Source organism: Vicia villosa, linkage group LG2 (assembly GCF_029867415.1).
Source record: "Vicia villosa cultivar HV-30 ecotype Madison, WI linkage group LG2, Vvil1.0, whole genome shotgun sequence".
In the NCBI taxonomy this organism is placed as follows: Eukaryota; Viridiplantae; Streptophyta; class Magnoliopsida; order Fabales; family Fabaceae; genus Vicia; species Vicia villosa.
Genome location: NC_081181.1, coordinates 153,573,873 through 153,593,031, shown reverse-complemented (window position 1 = coordinate 153,593,031; position 19,159 = coordinate 153,573,873). Strand labels below are relative to the sequence as shown.

The 19,159-nt window shown below is 36.7% G+C and overlaps 1 protein-coding gene across 1 annotated transcript; it reads right to left on the bottom strand.

Annotated features, from left to right (window-relative positions):
• Nucleotides 1-2,717: 2,717 nt before the first annotated feature.
• Nucleotides 2,718-3,389, bottom strand: LOC131650377 (uncharacterized). Its single transcript, XM_058920091.1, has one exon. It carries the CDS (start codon nucleotides 3,387-3,389, stop codon nucleotides 2,718-2,720), a length of 672 nt encoding a protein of 223 aa, XP_058776074.1.
• Nucleotides 3,390-19,159: the final 15,770 nt, after the last annotated feature.

Sequence of the window (19,159 nt, the reverse complement as noted above, 5' to 3'; positions counted from 1 at the left end):
CCAAAAAAATTGATCAGAGTCAAATTTGATGGAATCTTTATTTTGCAAGGTTTGTCTAATAAATTTTTTTTTTAGAGGGAGGTAAACCGAATCTCGCCTATATGGCAGGGGGTAAAGTAGTATTAACCCTAATTATTTTAAAATTCTAAACTTTAGGCAACAGTTATAAAGCGTTGCCTAAAGTAAGTGGTCAACAGAAAAGAACCGTTCCTAGATGATTTCTCCATGTTTTTATCTCATTGTCATTCACTTTAGGCAACGGTTACAAAGTGTTGCATAAAGTCTAGAAATTTTTAAAAAAATAAACCACCGGAACACTTAAAATAAGTGTTCCGGTATGCATTTTCAAACTTTACAAATTTTAAAATTACCGGAATTCTTTTTTTAAGTGTTCCGGTGTGTTTTTTTTAAACCGGAAGACTTTGTAAAAGTGTTCCGGTTTATATATTTTTGGGTGTTTTGTATTTTTTTTTGAAATGTTAAGAAAAAATGAAAACTTTTAAAAATATATACTATTTTTATGAGGGTATTTTGGTCCAAATTTTTTTTATGTAGGGGTATGAGTATAATTGTCGGGGTACAAAGTAAAATTTTCAAGAAAAATAGCCAAAGGCCCAACAAAAAGAGGGGGTATTCTGGTGGACCTAGCCTGTTGGCGGTTAACAAAGCCTATTTCCCTTCTTGTAATCTTTATCCGGAGGAGAGGGTGCATCAAGGTAGTCAGCTTGAAGACAATGCTAAATGTTACGGTGAGCAATTCATGGAATCTAGCATTATCAGATGCAACAAAACCAGGCTTTTGAAGAACCTAGGAATGGATGGGGGAGACAGGATGTGGAGGGAAATTGTGAATCTTGGTGTAGTGTCGTCGAAACCACAATCAGCGCTTAAGAGGAGGATTCTCGGTTTGGATCGTTCAATCAAGGATGGCAGGAAAGGGAGGAGGTGATAATTAGTGAGTCAAAATGATTATTGGGACCCTAAATATTAGAGGAGGAGGTACCTCGGTTAAGAAGGCATATTGGGAAAATTATTGACAAAGGAAAGGCTGATATTTTTCTCATTCAGGAAACTAAGCTCGCTTCGGTTTCTCTGTCTCTTGTTAGAAGCTTCTGGCACAAAGAGGTAATTAATTTTTCTGTCTCTGATTCTGCTGGTTTTTCTGGAGGTTTGTTGATTCTCTGGAAGTAGGGAGGGTTGGACATTATCTATAGCTTTAGGGGTTCTGGGTACTTGGCATTAAGGTGTCTTGGAAGAATAGCTTGTATTACATTTTCAATGTTTATTCTGGGTGTTCGGGTGAGTCAAAGCATGCGCTATAGAGTAGTTTGCTGGTTCTGAAGTCTAAATTTTCTGATGGGGAATGGGTGATTGGAGGGGACTTCAACGCTGTAAAAAATAGCAGGGAGAGAGTTGGGAGATCTGGTGTTTGTAATACTGCTGAATGGAGGGATTTTTATGGTTTTATTGAAGACATTGGTCTTGTCAATATTCCTTGTAAAGGGAAAAAGTTCAGTCGATTTAGCAGAGATGGTTGTTCCAAGAGTTGACTCGATCATTTTTTGATTTCGGATAGTATTATTCACTGGTGGGGGGTGGTGGGGCAGCGTATCGACGAAAAGGACGTGTCAGATCATTGCCCCGTGTGGTTGGTTGTGGATAAGGAGAATTGGGTCCTAAACCCTTCAAATTCAACTATGAATGGTTTAGGAATAAGGAGTTTGTGAGCTTTGTGGAGAAGGAATGGGCGGATATCGTTGTTAAAGGGAGAGGTGATTTTGTTTTGAAGGAAAAATTGTGTCTTTTGAAATCTAGGTTTAGATGGTGGAACATTAATGTTTTTGGTAAGATTGACCTGGAGGTTGACAAGGAAGTTAAAAATATGAACAAGGTGGACGATTTAGAAATGGTTCGGGAGGATGACTTGGAAGATCTAAGAAGGGCTACTAGTAAGTTTTGGTTGAATTTAAAGATTAAGGAAAACATGCTAATTCAGAGATCTCGTATTCGGTGGTTGAACGAAGGGGATTCCAACAATAAATTTTTTCATAGAGTTATGAAACAGAGGCTTAGAAGAAATCATATTGGAGGGATGGTAACGGATATGGGAATGGTGGAGTCGGTGGAGGATGTTAACGGATATGAGTTTTAAAATTTTATTTTAAATAAAATATATTTTTAAATTATGCTATAAAGTTGAGCTAGACTTTTAGGGTTAGTTTGGGATTTTTTTTTGGAGAGTTTTAATGGGAAAAAATTTGGAGGATTGTGTCTCTATCGCCTCTATCTTTAAATGTGTTTGTTATTTTTAAAAAACAATACAATTTTATTACAATCCTCCAAAATTTATTACTCCAAAACTTTTTAAAACACAACTCTCAAACAAACCATTAAAAGATCAGATCAGTCACAAAAATCCTATAACAAATTATATGTGAGTCTCAAGCTAAAATATATAAATATAAATAAATTTTTGTCTTTGATACATACGATAAGAAACATGATACCTATTTTCCATTAAAAAATCACTATACAAATACAAAGTTAATATTTGCAATTTAACTTTTTTGTATTCAACCAACGAATGATCCTTCCATCAATCAACAAACTTTTTTTTAATAGGCAATGATCTATTAATGGGAGTATAAGGGATACTCCTCCCTGAACTACAATAGGGAAAACCCCTAGATCATAAAACATAAGAGAGGTAGAATATTTCAAACAGAAAAATTACAGCCATCTACGGTTTTACAAAAAGCAGATAACCAAGTCCACGATCTAAGGACAATCATTGTCATACAATCATAGAAATTGAAAATAGAATTTTTCAATATAATAGTGTTCTGCATCAACCAAATGCTCCAAACCGTTGCGAGCCAAATCACGGCGGTAATCAATCTTCTCACCTTATTCTTCACCTTCTCACAATGAAGGAAAAAAGACACCAGTTTCGATAGAGACAATTCCATCCCACTACCAATCCAATTGAATACCTTGATCCAGATGCAATCCGAATATAAACAACGACCAAAAAGATGAGAAATAGATTCATCATCAACCATGCAAAAGGCACAATTTTTATTCGTCAAAATTCCCTGTTTAAAGAGCTGATCTTTGGTGGGAATCCTGTTGAGAAGGAATCTCCAACCGAAAAACAAAATATTGGATGGGACTTTGACCTCCCTTAAATGATTGATAGCTTTCACAATCTCTCCCCCAATGGAAAAACCAACAGAACCATTATTAACAACATCATAATAAGATTTCACTGAAAAAATACATCCATTTCCTTTAAGCCACTCGTAACTGTCACTAGAAAATTTGTCTAAAGTTTCGGCCTCCACCATGTTCACGAACTCACTCAAAACATTAGGGTCAAACTCCTCCATAGTATTCACCAATTCGACAAAATTCTTGGACCATACCGAACCAGTCTACCCACCAGCATCCTCAACACTGCCGACTCTGTTTCTCGCACGTTGGAAGATATCTGGGAACGCTGCCTGCAGAGGTTGCAGCCCCGACCAATTTGACTGCCACAATGAAATTCCTCTTCCATTTCTGACTTTGCTAAGAACTAAACCTGTGAAACTATAATAGGAAGAAACTACGGAATTGTCGGATAAAATACATTACGCCACCAAATAGAATCGTTATTATGCAAAACACTTATGTCACCTATTTGCACCTTAGTCTCAATATTACCATGTCTACTCCTCAAAATACTAGACCAAACAACTTCTTTCTCCATCAAAATTCTCCATTTCCACTTACTCAATAACGCAATATTCAAGATCTCAATGTCTTTAACACCTAGCCCTCCTTGATCATAGGGTTTGCAAATGGTATTCCAACTCACCCAGTGAATTGATCTTCTATTCTCCCTACTTTGCCATAAGAAATTACTTTGAATTCGACAAATCTCTTGAAGAACTTTAGAGGGTGCCTTGTAAAAAGATAAAGTGTAGATAGGGATTGCGTTCAATACTGAGTTCATCAACACCACATACCCCGCAAAAGAGAGGTGTCTACCTTTTCAAATGGACATCATACTCTTCATATGGTTGATCAAATCCTTCCACATAAAATTTTTTCTAGCATTGTCCTCGACTTTTACACCAAGGAATTTGAAGGGTAGAGTGTTAATGTCACAAGACAAAAAAGCCAAAGCTGCCTCCATGAGCCAATCCCCCACGTTAATGCCATAAACCTTATTTTTGTGAAAGTTAACCTTCAAGTCGGACATCATTTCGAACACTACAACGAGTAAGGGCTTTAAAAGCGCTTATTTTGGGCTTTAAGAGCGCTGCCAAAGCCAGCGCTGGCGTAGGTAACGAAAGCGCCCCCTATAAGAGCGCTTTTTCCAGAAAAGCGCTCTGGTAACCCCCCCTATAAGAGCTTTTTTCCAGAAAAGCGCTCTGGTAGCCCCCCTATAAGAGCGCTTTGTTAGATAAGCTTTCCACCCTCCATATCTTTTTCCGGCCAAACTAAGAATGAAGCGTTTACGCTCATCTGGTATGGTAAAAGACCTCTGCAAACAAACATACGCATAGAGTGTGTTAGTATAAGTAATTTAAACAAATTATCGTCAAGAAAATAACAACTACCATATATGATACCTTAAGCTCGTCCCAAATCATGTCTTTTTTCTCGTCCAACTCTTTGCTTTTCAGATTCCATTTAGCTACGGAGACTGGAATATGCAAACGAACAAGTGTACCAATATAGCTTGTCAACTTTGCAGAATTAGGACCAATTGGTTGCTTATCAGAATTCCATTCCAAATTATATATCAATCCTTGGTCTCTATGTCGAATGATTCCCTTCATAATGGTGATGCCTCGTGCAACTTCTTTTGATGATGTATCGGGTTGAGGATTTGTATCCGGAGCATCTCTATCTTGTGAGTTTTCTTGTGGGTTATCTTGTGGGTTTTCTTGTGGGTTCTCTTGTGGGTTTTCTTGATTACTAGCCATTGAACCTGTATCAAACAAACTAAAGCACATTAGTACACTATTAATAAGCTAACAATCTATACAAGTCAAATGGAAGTCAAACCATGCATGTACAAGTAAATCGGAATCGAAATCGATGAAATTAGAATAAGCATAAAAAAAAAGAAAGTTGTCGGAATTGAACGAAATTTACATGTCTATGGTAAATTGTCCTCACGGACTCAAAAATGAAGTCGGTTTTCCGAAATTCAGACCCTAAGCCCGACTTTTGATCACGGGCAGAAGCAAAACCGATAAAAAAACAGTCCCGAAATGTAAAGATAAGTGAATGAGCAGCTCCGGAATTGTCAAAATAGTATAATTACATGTAAAGAAGTCGACAAACGGATACATGGTTCAATAGTTATGTACAAAACGAAAATATGCACCAAAATTGAATAAGTATTGTAACAATTGGAATACAAATTGAAAAAACTATACAAATTGAATATATAACAATCGGTACAAATTGAATAACGCACATTAGTCGGAATATGTACACTATTACCTTTTTCACTAACGTCTCTTTCTTTTCTTGGTAGGATTGTGTTCTACGCGTCTCTTAACAACGCGGACGGTTGGATTGATCCAAATACCCTCATTATGATCATTTCTAGTACAAGATTCGTTCTCATTTTGATCGTTTCTTGTACAAGATTCAATGCCAACACCAATATCACCTTGATCTCCAATGTTTTCATCAACTATTTTGTTTGATAAAAGCACTATAGACCATTTCGTACTTGTCGGGTCATTGACATAGAACACTTGTTTAGCTTGAGAGGCTAGAATGAAAGGCTCATCTTTGTACCCCACCCTGTTGAGATCCACTTGCAAAAATCCTGACTTATCCATTCGTATGCCATTATTATTTTCAACCCACTTGCAACAAAATACAGGAATTTGAAACTTTGCGTAATCAAACACCAAAATGCGCTCGATAACCCAAAATATGACAAATTTGCAAATTTCGGATTTAAGTCATTCGCACTTGATATGTGCATTGCTTCAGCTACCAAGGTAACACCACTATTTTGCATAGTACTTTTATCATCCTGTTCTTTGGTATAAAATGTGTATCCATTAATTGCGTATGCGCTATAAGAAAACATAATTATACTTGGACCATAGGCTAAACATCTCAACCTTTCTGTTACTGAAGCAGGATCTGAATGATACTTTGAATAAATATGTTCCCTAAACCACGGTATGAAACTTCGATTGTGCTCTCGTACTATCCAATTCTCATTTCTATTCGGATTTAAATCTCGGAGAACAACCTTGTGCATTTCAACAGACGGCTCAACCTCAATCTCATTGTGCAGAACATACAAGTGCGCTTGATCCCGCTCGACCATTGATACTGTCACCACTTTATTTCCAATTAGCCTTTTTCCTTCTTTTTTTTCAACAATATGAGATTTGGGGAGTCCAATTGATTGAACATTTGACAAAAAATCAGTACAAAACGCAACCGCTTCTTCAACAATGTATCGTTCGGCAATACAACCCTCCGGTCGACTTCTATTTTTCACGTACCCGTTTAATATTTTCATATAACGTTCAGCAGGGTACATCCATCTCATATAAGTTGGTCCGCACAATTGTGTCTCTTTCACAAGATGAACGACTAGATGAACCATTATGTCAAAAAATGAGGGAGGAAAATACATTTCAAGATCACATAAAGTAACAACTATCTCTTTTTGCAATGTTGGTAAGATCGCGGGATCGATCACCTTACTGCAAATTGACCTGAAGAAAAAACACAGTTTAGTTATTGCGCTTCTTACTTTTTCTGGCAGAATAGAACGTATACCTATTGGTAAAAAATGTTCCATTATAACATGGCAATCATGCGTCTTCAAACTCTTTAACTTGAGGCCTTTCATGGTCACAAGTCTTCTAATATCTGAAGAGTAGCCTTCTGGAACTTTAACTTCACTGAGGAACTTACACAATGTTTTCTTCTCCTTTCTAGATAGAGTGTAAACAGCAGGTGGAAGATATGTTCGTCTTCCTTTCGTCACGGGTCCCAATTCAGTTCTCATTCCCATGTTTACCATGTCCTTCCTTATGTTAAGGCCATCCTTAGACTTTCCTTGTATATTGAGTAACGTACCTATAACGCTGTCAAATACATTTTTTTCAATATGCATAACATCCAGGAAATGTCTTACGTACAACGACTTCCAATATGGAAGTTCAAAAAAAATTGACTTCTTCTTCCACCCACCCTTGACAAGTGAATGTGCAAAAGGCTTGCCAAACTGAGTGCTCACATCTTTCACCTTTTCAAAAATTTGATCACCTGACAAAAAAGGCGGGGCTGTACGATGTTCGGCCTTTCCATTGAATGCTTTTCTCCACCCACGGTAGTGATGATTAGAATTTAAGAACCTACGATGGCCAAGAAAGACATTCTTCTGACAAAGATCCAATCGTGTCGTATCGGTTTCATCTTCACAAACAGGACACGCTTTTTGACCTTTATTGCTGTACCCGAATAGATTTCCGTATGCTGGAAAATCATTAATTGTTCCAAACAACATCGCCCTCAATTTGAAACTTTCTTTCCTATACCCATCGTAAACCTCCACACCGTTCTCCCACAAAAACTTTAAATCTTCGATTAAGGGTGCCAAGTATACATCTATGTCATTCCCTGGTTGTTTAGGCCCAGAAATTAGCATAGATAACATCATGTACTTACGCTTCATACATAGCCATGGAGGTAGTTATAAATCATAAGAATCACAGGCCATGTGCTATGCGAGATACTTTGAATACCATGCGGGTTCATTCCATCAGTAGACAATGACAAACGAAGGTTTCTTGCTTCTTTTCCAAATTCAGGATAATCAGTATCAACTTTCATCCACTGTGGTGAGTCTGCCGGATGTCGCAACTTTCCATCAATAATTCTTTCATCTGCATGCCAAGTCAAGTGTCTTGAATCGGTTTCACTACGATACATGCATCTAAATCTCGGAATTATAGGAAAATACCATAAGACTTTGGTCGGAGACAACTTTTTCTTATATCGAGGGGCACCGCATTTAGGACAATCATTCAACGTTGCATACTCGTTTCGAAACAAAACGCAATCGTTTGGACATGCATGTATCTTATCATAGCTCATGCCAATAGAGGACAACATCTTTTTTGCCTCATACGTTCGATTGGGAAGAACATTATCATCTAGTAGCATATCTTTCATAAAGGCTAATAACTCTGTGAAACTTTTATCCGACCATCCATTGTCCCCCTTTAAGTTGTACAACTTTAACACCGCAGACAATCTTGTGAATTTTATACAACCATCATACAACGGTTTCTCTGCATCGCTTACCAACCTCTCAAACATTTTGGGACAATCCTCAAGATCTTCTTCAAGCGCTTCTGCAATCTCTTCGACTCGGTCATAATCATATGTGTCTGTGCAATCGTCGTTTGAAGCATACTTCGTATACACCTCGACTCAACATTCCCGTTACTTTTCTCATCATGCATTGTCCAACATGTATAACTTCTATCAATTCCAAACCGTAGTAAATGCGATGCCAACTTATTGCCATCAACCTTATCCCCATAACAGCAACCCAGGCAAGGACACGGCATTCGAATCGGGTCTTCGGAGTGCGCAACCGCAAACTTAACGAATTCCCATACCCCTTTCTCGTACTCTTTCGACAATCAGTTTGAATTCATCCATGTTTTATCCATGTCTTAATTAAGCTAAACAAATGCTTTTGCTTCTTGGTTTCTCTATCAGGTACTAAGGAATTCTGTCAAGATAAGAAATAGCTATCATCATTATGTCTTGATCAGAATACCTAATGAGATCCTATAAAGTGTGAATAATAGAAATAAATCTTGTCAAACCATTCAAGTCTTGAAATAGAATGTTATGCAACTATAGTACAAAAATATACTACTGTGAATAAGCAACACTTAAGAAATACCTAATGAGATCCTATAGCTTTCATATTGGTTAAGTTGGTAGTTAGCTAAAGATAGGAAGTTACAGTTGTCTCGATTGTTTGAGTCTCTAAAAGAAGACAGTACCTTATTTCAGCCTACCCCTGATTTCTTAAAGAAGACATTACCTTATTTCAAGGTAATATAAGTCCACAAACCAAAAAACTGATTGAGAGACACTAAATTGAAATTAAATAGCAATAATCTGTCAAATGAAGAGGAACTAATTAAAGTTCGGCTAATTAAAGTGGAGAAGTAAGCAACTAATTAAAGTGCAAACGATCCATCGTAGCAGTTCATTCAAATCACAACTAATTACTTTGACGAAAGAGATTCAAAAACTATAGCAAAAGAATAACTAATTACCTTTAGAGAAACTATAGCAAACGAATAACTAATTATCTTTAGAGAAATTCAGAAACTTCTGGAACCACACACCGTAAGCTAATCTGATGTCTCTAGTGATGTTCTTTTAAAAAATCTTTAATATCCTCTGAAAAATAAAATTTAGAACAATTAGCCTTATATACATCCTGCGAATATGTATAATTGATTACGAGCCTCTTTTATACAATGAATCCAAATGGGACAGCACTACGGGAACAAAATGAATGACATAACATGGCTAAGAAAATGATCTGAAACCAAACTAATCATCACCCAGATGTTATAGCAAATCTAGATACATAGTACCGCAAGGTAAATCAAAGTTTAACACCTACTTAGAAACCGGGGCAGCAACTACCCATGTCAAAACATCGTCGTGAAAACGACCACAAATCATAGTCGAGTCATACAAATGGAGAAATCAAGGTGGAGCAATTATATCTCATGAGAAAACAACAATTTAGCATGTATTTTCATAACGGGGCAGCATTAATGTCTAACGAGAAAGCACACAAAAATTTGTCGCAAAAGCTATTCAAATGAAGTTATGAGATATGCTTATAATAAGAAATATAATTATAGTGAAATATGCTTGATATTGACTTCATTCAAAAGACTAAGGTTTTATTTGGATAAACAACATAATTAAGTGCTTATGGTATAGGTATTTATCATATAAGTTCTTATGTATAAAGCTCTATCACAAGCCGATCAAATTAACCTTTAGGCCACCGAGATAACTAGAATCCTTAAGAAACATAAAGAGTACAAAAATAATGAAAATGCTACAAATTTGTTTCAAAACATGAGGCCACATTTACTTCAATGAGGTCAAACAAAAACCTCAATTACACTTTAATTTAAAGATTGACATAAGAAAATATTAGAAAAAGTAGCAACAATAATCATAGCCGGTCTAACATTAATACAGGGGTTTTGATGCCAATTTGAACATGTGGAGTTGTAGCTACGTATATCTAATCGAAATTCATAATTCAAGTATCATCACAAGTAGCAAGCATGTAATCATCATCATCACACTTATATTCAAACAACAAGACCCACACTAGAATTTATCATCAACTACCAACAACAATAAACAGGTTTCATCCACAATGCAAATAATTGAATCAACAACTAAAGGATCATGAAATTACCGAGAAAATAGCCCGAGAGCAGAGTCACGGCGCGAAGCAGAAGCTCACAGCGTGAATCGAGTAGAGAAACAGAGGATTCACGGTGGAGGGAGGAAGTCCGACGAGGTTGCGGCGGTGTCCGACGATAGAGGGAGGTTGTGGTCGAAGGTTGATCTTAAGGTTCACGATTTTCTTCTCTGACGGCTACTGATTAAGAACGGAGAATGGTGGCTCACGATTTTCTGAGATGGTGAGTTTTCTGAGTTGAAATGGTGGGCAATGATGGAAACGATGGCACGATGTTTTCTGAGTTGAAATGGTGGGCAATGATGGAAACGATGGCACGATGTTTTCTGAGTTGAAATGCTGAGATGATTTCAAAGATTTTCTAAGTTTTCTGTGGGCAGCAATGGCAGAGAAAGAGGAATTAGGGATTTGGAAACGATGAAGCGCGTTTAGTATAATTTGTTTTTAAAAATTTTAATTTTAAAAAAGGTATGACAGCGCTTTTGAAAAGCGCTTTCGTAACTAAGGCTATACCAGCACTTTTTAGGATAAAAGCGCTCTTGTACCCCACCCCCTATAGCAGCGCTGTAATACGGTGAACTGACTTTATTTGAAATGTTGCGGATAGCAAGAGTCGCCACCGACTTTTATTTTATCCAATTAGGAAAGGATAAAAGAACAGAAAAGGACCTTTTAAAAGATTTTGAGTTCGGGGGGTAAGTTATACAAAGGGAAGGTGTAAGGCACCCTTTGCATCCATGGTTTTCCATGGGCTCTTAATTGCTTAGCTCACTTTTGAATTGTTTAAAAGGTTTGAAGTGCGTTTTGGAAAAGATTTTGAAGAAGAACTTTAGCTTGTAAATAAGCGTAGTCTTTTTGAATTTGATTTTGAAAAGAGGTGTGAAAAGTAATTTGAATTTTAGAGCAAGCAATTAGTAGAAACTACCCTAAGTTTGAAAGAAATCGTTCTTTTATCTTTTCGGGTGAAAGGATCTATCCATACCATGATAGGGCAGGAAGTCTTTCAATTGGATTTGTAAGGGTCATAGAGAGTATCGTTCGCCATAAGACTGTCCCTACCATAAAGAGGGCAGGTAGTCTAAGGGAAGGATATAATAGTCATTTAACCTTTAGGCAACAGGCGAGGATACCTTAGCAATTGGGACAATCATCACATTTTTACCGAGGCAGCTTCGAGGGAGTTTCAATAATTTTGAGGCAACATTGCTTTAGGTATCCTCGGAATCGAGGGACTTTGACTATTTAGCATACTTAGAGGCAACAGGTTTATAAGGCAACAGGCAACAAAGGCAACAAGAGGGATTACCCTAAAGGTGTGTGTGTGGCACAATCACGTGGTTCAGTTCGAATATTTAATCTTGTAATTAGTTATCCTAATTCTGTTAAAGGCTTGCACTCCCTAAGATTACTAACCACAGCAGAAAAAATAAAGGCAGAATGAAAATCCTATGCTATTACAATAAACACCTGCGGGGATGGGGGAAAAATAAAACATAAAATTAATTTGCACATCTTCAGCCTTGATCTTCCTCGAACCTTCGATTGACTCTGATCATCTGGGAATTAAACGAAAAATGATAGTGGTGAGCGCATTACAAATTCATTGGTAATTGGAACAAACCCTATTTTAATCAAAAGGCAACAAATAAAAATTAAAATGATATTAAGAAGGAAATAGAAAACTTAGCTTTTGATTTGACGGCGCGTAGTCGGAGGACATTGGGGTAACCCTGAAAATTTGCACAAAAAGAAAAGAATTTTTAGTGCATGAATGATCTACAAAACCTAGAAAGGTTTACAAACCCTACCCCTGAACCTAAGGTTTATTCAAGAAAACCTATTGTGACCTAAAGGGTTTATAAGGCTTAAAAATGCGTTAGTGGATAACACCTACCATTGACAGTGATTAGTTATCATGCTAAATCAGGGTTTTAAGGCATAAAATAACCCAAAATAATTATCTAATTGTTTAACCTAATTAATTAATTAGTTGAAAGTATATAGAAAAATCAATATTTAAAACAATAACTTTTAAATATTATGAGAAAAGTCAAATTTCCGATTAAATAAATAAGTACAAGATTATTAAAAAAACTTAATTTGTTAAAAACTAAATAAAAAATAAAATAAAAAAGTTATAGTAAAAGAAAGAAAAAAAAAAGACATAAAGAAAATATTAAAAATAAAAATATAAAAAAGAAAAATAGAGGTAAAACTTAGCTGGAATCTAATGTTGTGCGCTCCTGAGGGTACATGGTGGAACTTCGCTTCTGGTCTGTTGGATCCGTATTGCTGGTGATCTACTGGCTGCACGCTGAGGATGCATGGTAGGCGCACATGGATGTGTTGTGTTGGATCTGAAAATAAATTCTTGTAAAAATAACACGCCCTGGGGAGAGTCGAACCCAGGCTCCATCAGTTACCAACTAATATCCCTTGTCATTCATGCTGCACAATTAATCTGTTAATAAAGCATAAAACATTAAATAAATAATAAAACATATAGAAACAATCAAAGTCAACAAAGAAATCAGAAGTGGGGCCCTTATCCTCTGCGTAGACCAATGAGAATTGGAGAGAAAGTGTTGAATAATTGACTGGCCAATCAAACATGGATACGCGTGCGGAGAGAGAGTGAGTGGTGGACCGTCCAACCACGGCATCACGCGTGTAACGACTGTGTGGCCCCATTACTGTTCATTATCCTCAACCTTGGTACCTGCGAATTTTCTTGTGGATCTTGTTGCGGATTTACCTGCGGATTTTTCCGCAGGTCCTTCTTCTCCATACCTGCAAAATTCAACACACCACAATACGGTACAAGCGAAACTGAAAAGGGCCCTTAGCTTAAAAACGTCTTCTGAACGCGATGGTGGTATTGGTTTGGCCTGCAAGTGTCCGGAAACATGAAAACGAAGCACACACTCGTTCATGCCCTAATAATGGCGCATCGAGTTTCATACGTTAAACCTTCGAACCATTGACTCAAACCTCCTTGGGACACCTCTGGAAGAGAATGGAATGATCTAAAGTTGCTGAAATTTGCTGAGAAGTATTTTTAGACGTGCCCTAGTCCTTTGAAAACTTTGCAACACTTGGAACCCTATTTTTATCTCCAATTTTCGTCCTCCCCTTACTTGTGGTAGTATTGTGTATATATATGTGATTCAATTAGGTCAGTGGATTTGGAAAGAAGTCATATATTGGAGAGATGAGATTTTGATTGAAAATAATCAAATCTTTTTTCCTATTTTTGGACCAATCTTTTTCCAATTATCACTTGGCTAATTTAGAGAATATATTTGATTGATTTAATATCAAAGCAAATAATATTTCCCATTTATTTTACTATTTTATGCAATTTATTTATGATTTAAATGAGTAAAAACCATAGAATAATTAGCAAAAATAATATAAAATAAGGAGATATGTTCTTTGGGTCGTGCATGGGCTCAAGATGAAGATTGGATGAAAATAAAATAGGCCCATTTGGAAATATTTGGGATTTTGGATCTTTTCTCTTCACACATGCCTTTGGAAATAGGTGAACTTGTACACCTTGCCATTTCCTCATACTTCAACATTTTTCCAAGTTCTTGGACTTTTTAGAAACCTTAAAGAGTCCTCTAACCAATGTTTTTGGTCCCATATCAAAATAACTTTCCATGCTCCTTGTGTGCTCTTTTGAAAAAGATGACTTTTGGTTGACTTTTGAGAATGACCTATAATGTTTTGGACCATATCTCCCAAAGGAAGCATTTTTAGCCTTGGCATGTGAGAGACAAATTTGTAGGGAATCCAATTTCCTTCAAGATGAGCTTTGGATGGAAAATTTCTGATGTTCCATGTGAGAGTTATGGCTGGTCAAAGTTCAGTTGACTTTCTCCTATACAAACCCTAATTTAGAAACTTTTTGATTTGTTGATTTTTGATCTTTCCTTGATGAACCATGATTAATACTTGATCAAATGGTGAATGATACTTCAATATGAGGATGTTGACAAAAAATCAGGAGTTTTGACTGTACTTTGACCACAGTTGACTTTTAGGTCAAACTAGTCGACTGTTGACTTTCTGAGCAATTGAATGATCAATCTTTTGAATTAGAGCCTGAGTTTTGTCATGGAGATAGTCTGAAATATCATAAACCACATGAGGTGTCTTGACTTTGAATTTGAATAGGAGAAATAGTATGGGAAAATTTTGGGGTATGACAGCTGCCCCTATTCAATTTTCTTATATCTGAAGATGTAGACTAGCATGTGTGCCTGTCGGGATCTGAAGATAGAAGAGGATTGAACACTAGAATACCCATGAATTTGCCCTAGTGAAGTAGGGACTCTTGTCGGAGATGGGCTTGCAGATGCCATCTGGATGTTGGGAGTGTGAAGTGAATTAATTATAGTGACTCTATTGCCATGATCGTTCCTGAACTAAATACCGGGAATAGATATGTGACTCAATCGTCGTTGTCATACCCCAAAATTTGTCTTCCTATATTCAATCAGAGGTTCTTCATTTCATCTCCAATAACTCAAGGCTCTAAGGTTTTCTCAAGTCATCCTCTCATATCCAAAACTAGGGTTTTGTATTTTATCAAAGGTGTTTGAATCTCTGAGGCCTCAAATGAACCTCAAGGTATCTCATATGTCTCAAAGTGTCTCCATGTCAATTATCAAGCTTCAATCCCAAGGATTTCCCATTCAAATGCTCAGATGATCAATAATCGACTATGTTGACCTAAAAGTCAACCATAGTGAAAATACAGTCAAACTTCAAGGTTTTTGGTCAACATAAAGTATTTGAGGTTATATCCATCATTTGATCAAAGGTTGATCATGATCCATCAATAGAAACTCAGAAATGAACAAATTCAAATGGTTCAAATTAGGGTCTTTTAGAGATGAAACCAAAAAGGTCTTTTAGAGGACTCTTTGAGCTTTCTAAAAAGTCCAAGAACACCCCAAAATGATAAAAATTGAGAGAGCTGTGAATCGTTGAAGTTGACCAATTTTTGAAGAAAGTACATGAAGTCAATATTGAGCAATCTTGAATATTTCTCAAATGGGCCACAATGATTGACTTAACCACGTGATTTAGGGCCCATAAAGAGTTCCTTGGCCAAATATTATTATTTTTGCAATATTATTTTATTTACATGAGTTTTTAATCATTTAAAAATCAAATAAAATCATGGAACAATTATATGATTTTATGTTCTAATTTTTTCTTTGATTTAATCAGATCTTAGCTTGATCCAAGGGCCAAGAAAGAATTGAAAAGTGCATGAAATAGATTAAGTTCAAAAATAGAAACTTTTGGTTCAAGAAAATCAAATAATATTTTCTCATTCAAAGCCTGATTCAAACTCTCATATTTTTAACCAAAATGATTCATATATATACATAAAATAGGGGCAGCCACCAGGGGGGACGAGAGAATCTTGGAGAGAGGCAAGGGTTTTACGTGCAAAAAGTCATACATTAGGGCATGAGTGGAAAAAGAATTGAAGAAGGTTTCGAGACCATCTAATAATCTCATTCGACTCCTGAGACGTCAAGAGGTAAGAACATACCCGTAGGTAAGTCTCATGGGGCCTGGAACGTATGCCCCATGTTCATCATCACCATACATGTTTTGATTTCCATATCTCATATATATGCGCGTTTTGAATCAAACTAACCGTATGTGTGAGCTCCTAACACCTTGTAGAGAAGATCGGAACCGGTGGTATGAAGCTTTAAGGCCTAGAGCACGAAGCGCCATTGTTAGGGCATGGAGGAGACACGCATTCATTTTCATATTTCCAGGAGTCCACGGCCAAAACGAGTGTCATATTCATGATCAGGAGCCATTTTTCATTCGATCTGGGCTGTTAGCTTTGACGTTTTGACCGTTTTTTGCCAATTGTGTGTGTGTGCAGGTTTGCTACGTTGTCATCGTAGCCATGTTCGTAGCAAATCTCCAGGTGATTTCGTGACTGAATTTTTGCAGGGGTTGTGAGGAAGACGACGGTGCGTTGGCGCATTCCCATTGGCGGACGCGTGAGTTGGTGGACCCAGTCAAGCTTTGAAGGAGACCTTGACCACACGCGCAAGGAGACGATTGGATGGTCAGCGCGTCAACGTTCTCTCTCTACTCTGGATTGGCCAGACGTGCATGCTATGGGACCCGCGTCCAGTTGGTTTGACTCTTCCCATCTCAATCATTATTCTATATTTATTTTATTGAAAGTAATTTGTTAACAACTGAAAGTACTGGCTTGAGTGGTATGGCATGCGTTTGGTAACCCAGGGGTCCAGGGTTCAATCCCTGAACCATTTAAATCACAAAGAAAACCCTAGAGAGGTTTATGACTATTAGGGTTTGCCCAATCCCACTGGCCATTCGGCCAAAGTTTTAGGATTTAATTTGTTACTCGTTCCGACTAAACTTATCGGTCGCAATGATTAACAATCGATTAATTTGATTAATCAAATCCAATAATAAAAATTAAAATAACATTTGTTTTGCTAAATGGTTTTAACCAAAGTTATTGGTTACAATGATTAGCATTTCCCCTCTATAAAAATTCGTTATTATTCGTAATCAAATATATTGATTATGAGAGGTAATGATCAAATTAAATTATTTAAAATACACACATTTGCTATTCGCGATAATCGAATCTATCGATTATAGTGGTTAGCAATCCTCCCTTTAATCTGTTAGCCATGGTAATTAAACCTATTGATTATTGCAACTAACGGTAAGAAATTAAAACCAGGGTTGTACGCCCAAATCTTAAAAACACACTAAACCACGATACTACGGATTTTCATCTTTTCAACACTGCGATATTCACAACTACGATAAGGTAATTCAAAATACCTTCGAACTTCGCATTTCAAAACAATTTCAAAACAATTTCAAAACAACTTCAAAACACATTCATATCTAATTATAAGGCGTACAACCCTGGGCCCGAACTACGTTGACTCTGATTCTCCCTAAGGAGATACGTAGGCACTTGGATAACCAAGGCGAGTCCCCCTCCCTAAAATCTCAATTCACTTAAAATCTCAATTTTGCCCTTTTCACTTCTTTAGCTATTATCCTAAATATTTTAGCCATAAGCCTTAATCTTAGATACAAACCTTAGGAAAGGGTTGAGGGTGCCTAACACCTTCCCTCAACCTGAATATAATAACTTACCCCGAATCTCATATCTGCGTAGGGTTTCCTATTCGCCCTTCAGAATAGGTGGCGACTCTAAACCTTCAAATTTAGGGCAGGTTGCTACAGTCGTGACTCCATTGCCGTGATGCCACAAAAGTCACCTAACTCCACCACCTTATTCATGAGGCTAGATGGTGAGAGCCTCCATGACCAAGACAAACAAAAAAGGAGATAATGGATCACCTTGACGAAGCCCTCTTTCCACTTTAAAGTCTTTCGTAGTCTTACTATTCACTAGTACAGACATAGAGCTTGAAAAAATGCAACCTTCCATCCAAGTAATCCACTTTCCTCCAAACCCCATTTTAGGAAGCAAGACTCTCACAAAGTTCCAACTAACACAATCATATGCTTTTTCGAAGTCCACCTTCACATGCACACAAATCCTTTTCTCTCTTTTAGCCAAATCCAAAGTCTCGCGAACCATTAATACTCCGTCTGCAATATTTCTACCTGGAACAAACGCTGATTGATTATCTGATACAATGCTACCCAAAACACATTTTAATCTTGCCGCAAACAACTTGGATAAATCTTGTGCATGCTACCCACAAGACAAACAGACCGGTACTCATGAAGGGATTGAGGATTTTTGACCTTCGAGATGAGAGTGATAAAAGAAGATGTGCATGCTTTAGTGAGCTTAGCACTACGATAAAAATCCGCCACAAACATTAAGACATCATTCTTAACAATCTCCCAATTTTGTTTGTAAAATTCTAGAGAATAATCATCCGGACAAACACTTTTGTCATCACAAGACCACACCGCTTCCTTCACTTCTTGTTCGGAGAATTCTCTTTCAAGCCACACATGATCCCGCTCTCACAATTTATCTTTCATCTTTAATAAATATAAAAATATATAACCAAAAAAATATATAAAAATAAAACTAACACATATTTGTCATTAATTCATAAAATTTAAAATAATTACTGGAATCACAAAATCAATTATGTTTCTAATTTGTATAAGCCTTGACAATTTAATGCAGATAAATAAAACAAATTTTGATAAGTATAATCATTTCATTCAATTCCTTGAAAATGTTTAAGGATTACATTAAAAAAACAAATCTCTTATTATTATACTTCTTAGCTAGTCATCTTTTAAAGTTGTGATTGAAGATTGTTGAAAAAAAGAAGTCCAAATAATTTGAATTAAAAAAAGTTAGCTGTAATTGAATTCCACCTTCCTTACAAGTAGAAAGTGTATATTAAATATTTATCTAACATTGTCATGCCCGCAATTTCCACCAAACTCCTACATGTTGGAAGACACAGCCACCCACGTTCAGCCCCAGCCATTAGCAAAAGTACCTGTTTTGGTTGTTCTGAATATAATAAAATGCAAATTGTGTTAGTCTAACACGTGATGTTCAGCTACCCTTCAACCCACCTTCTTCCCTTCCATATC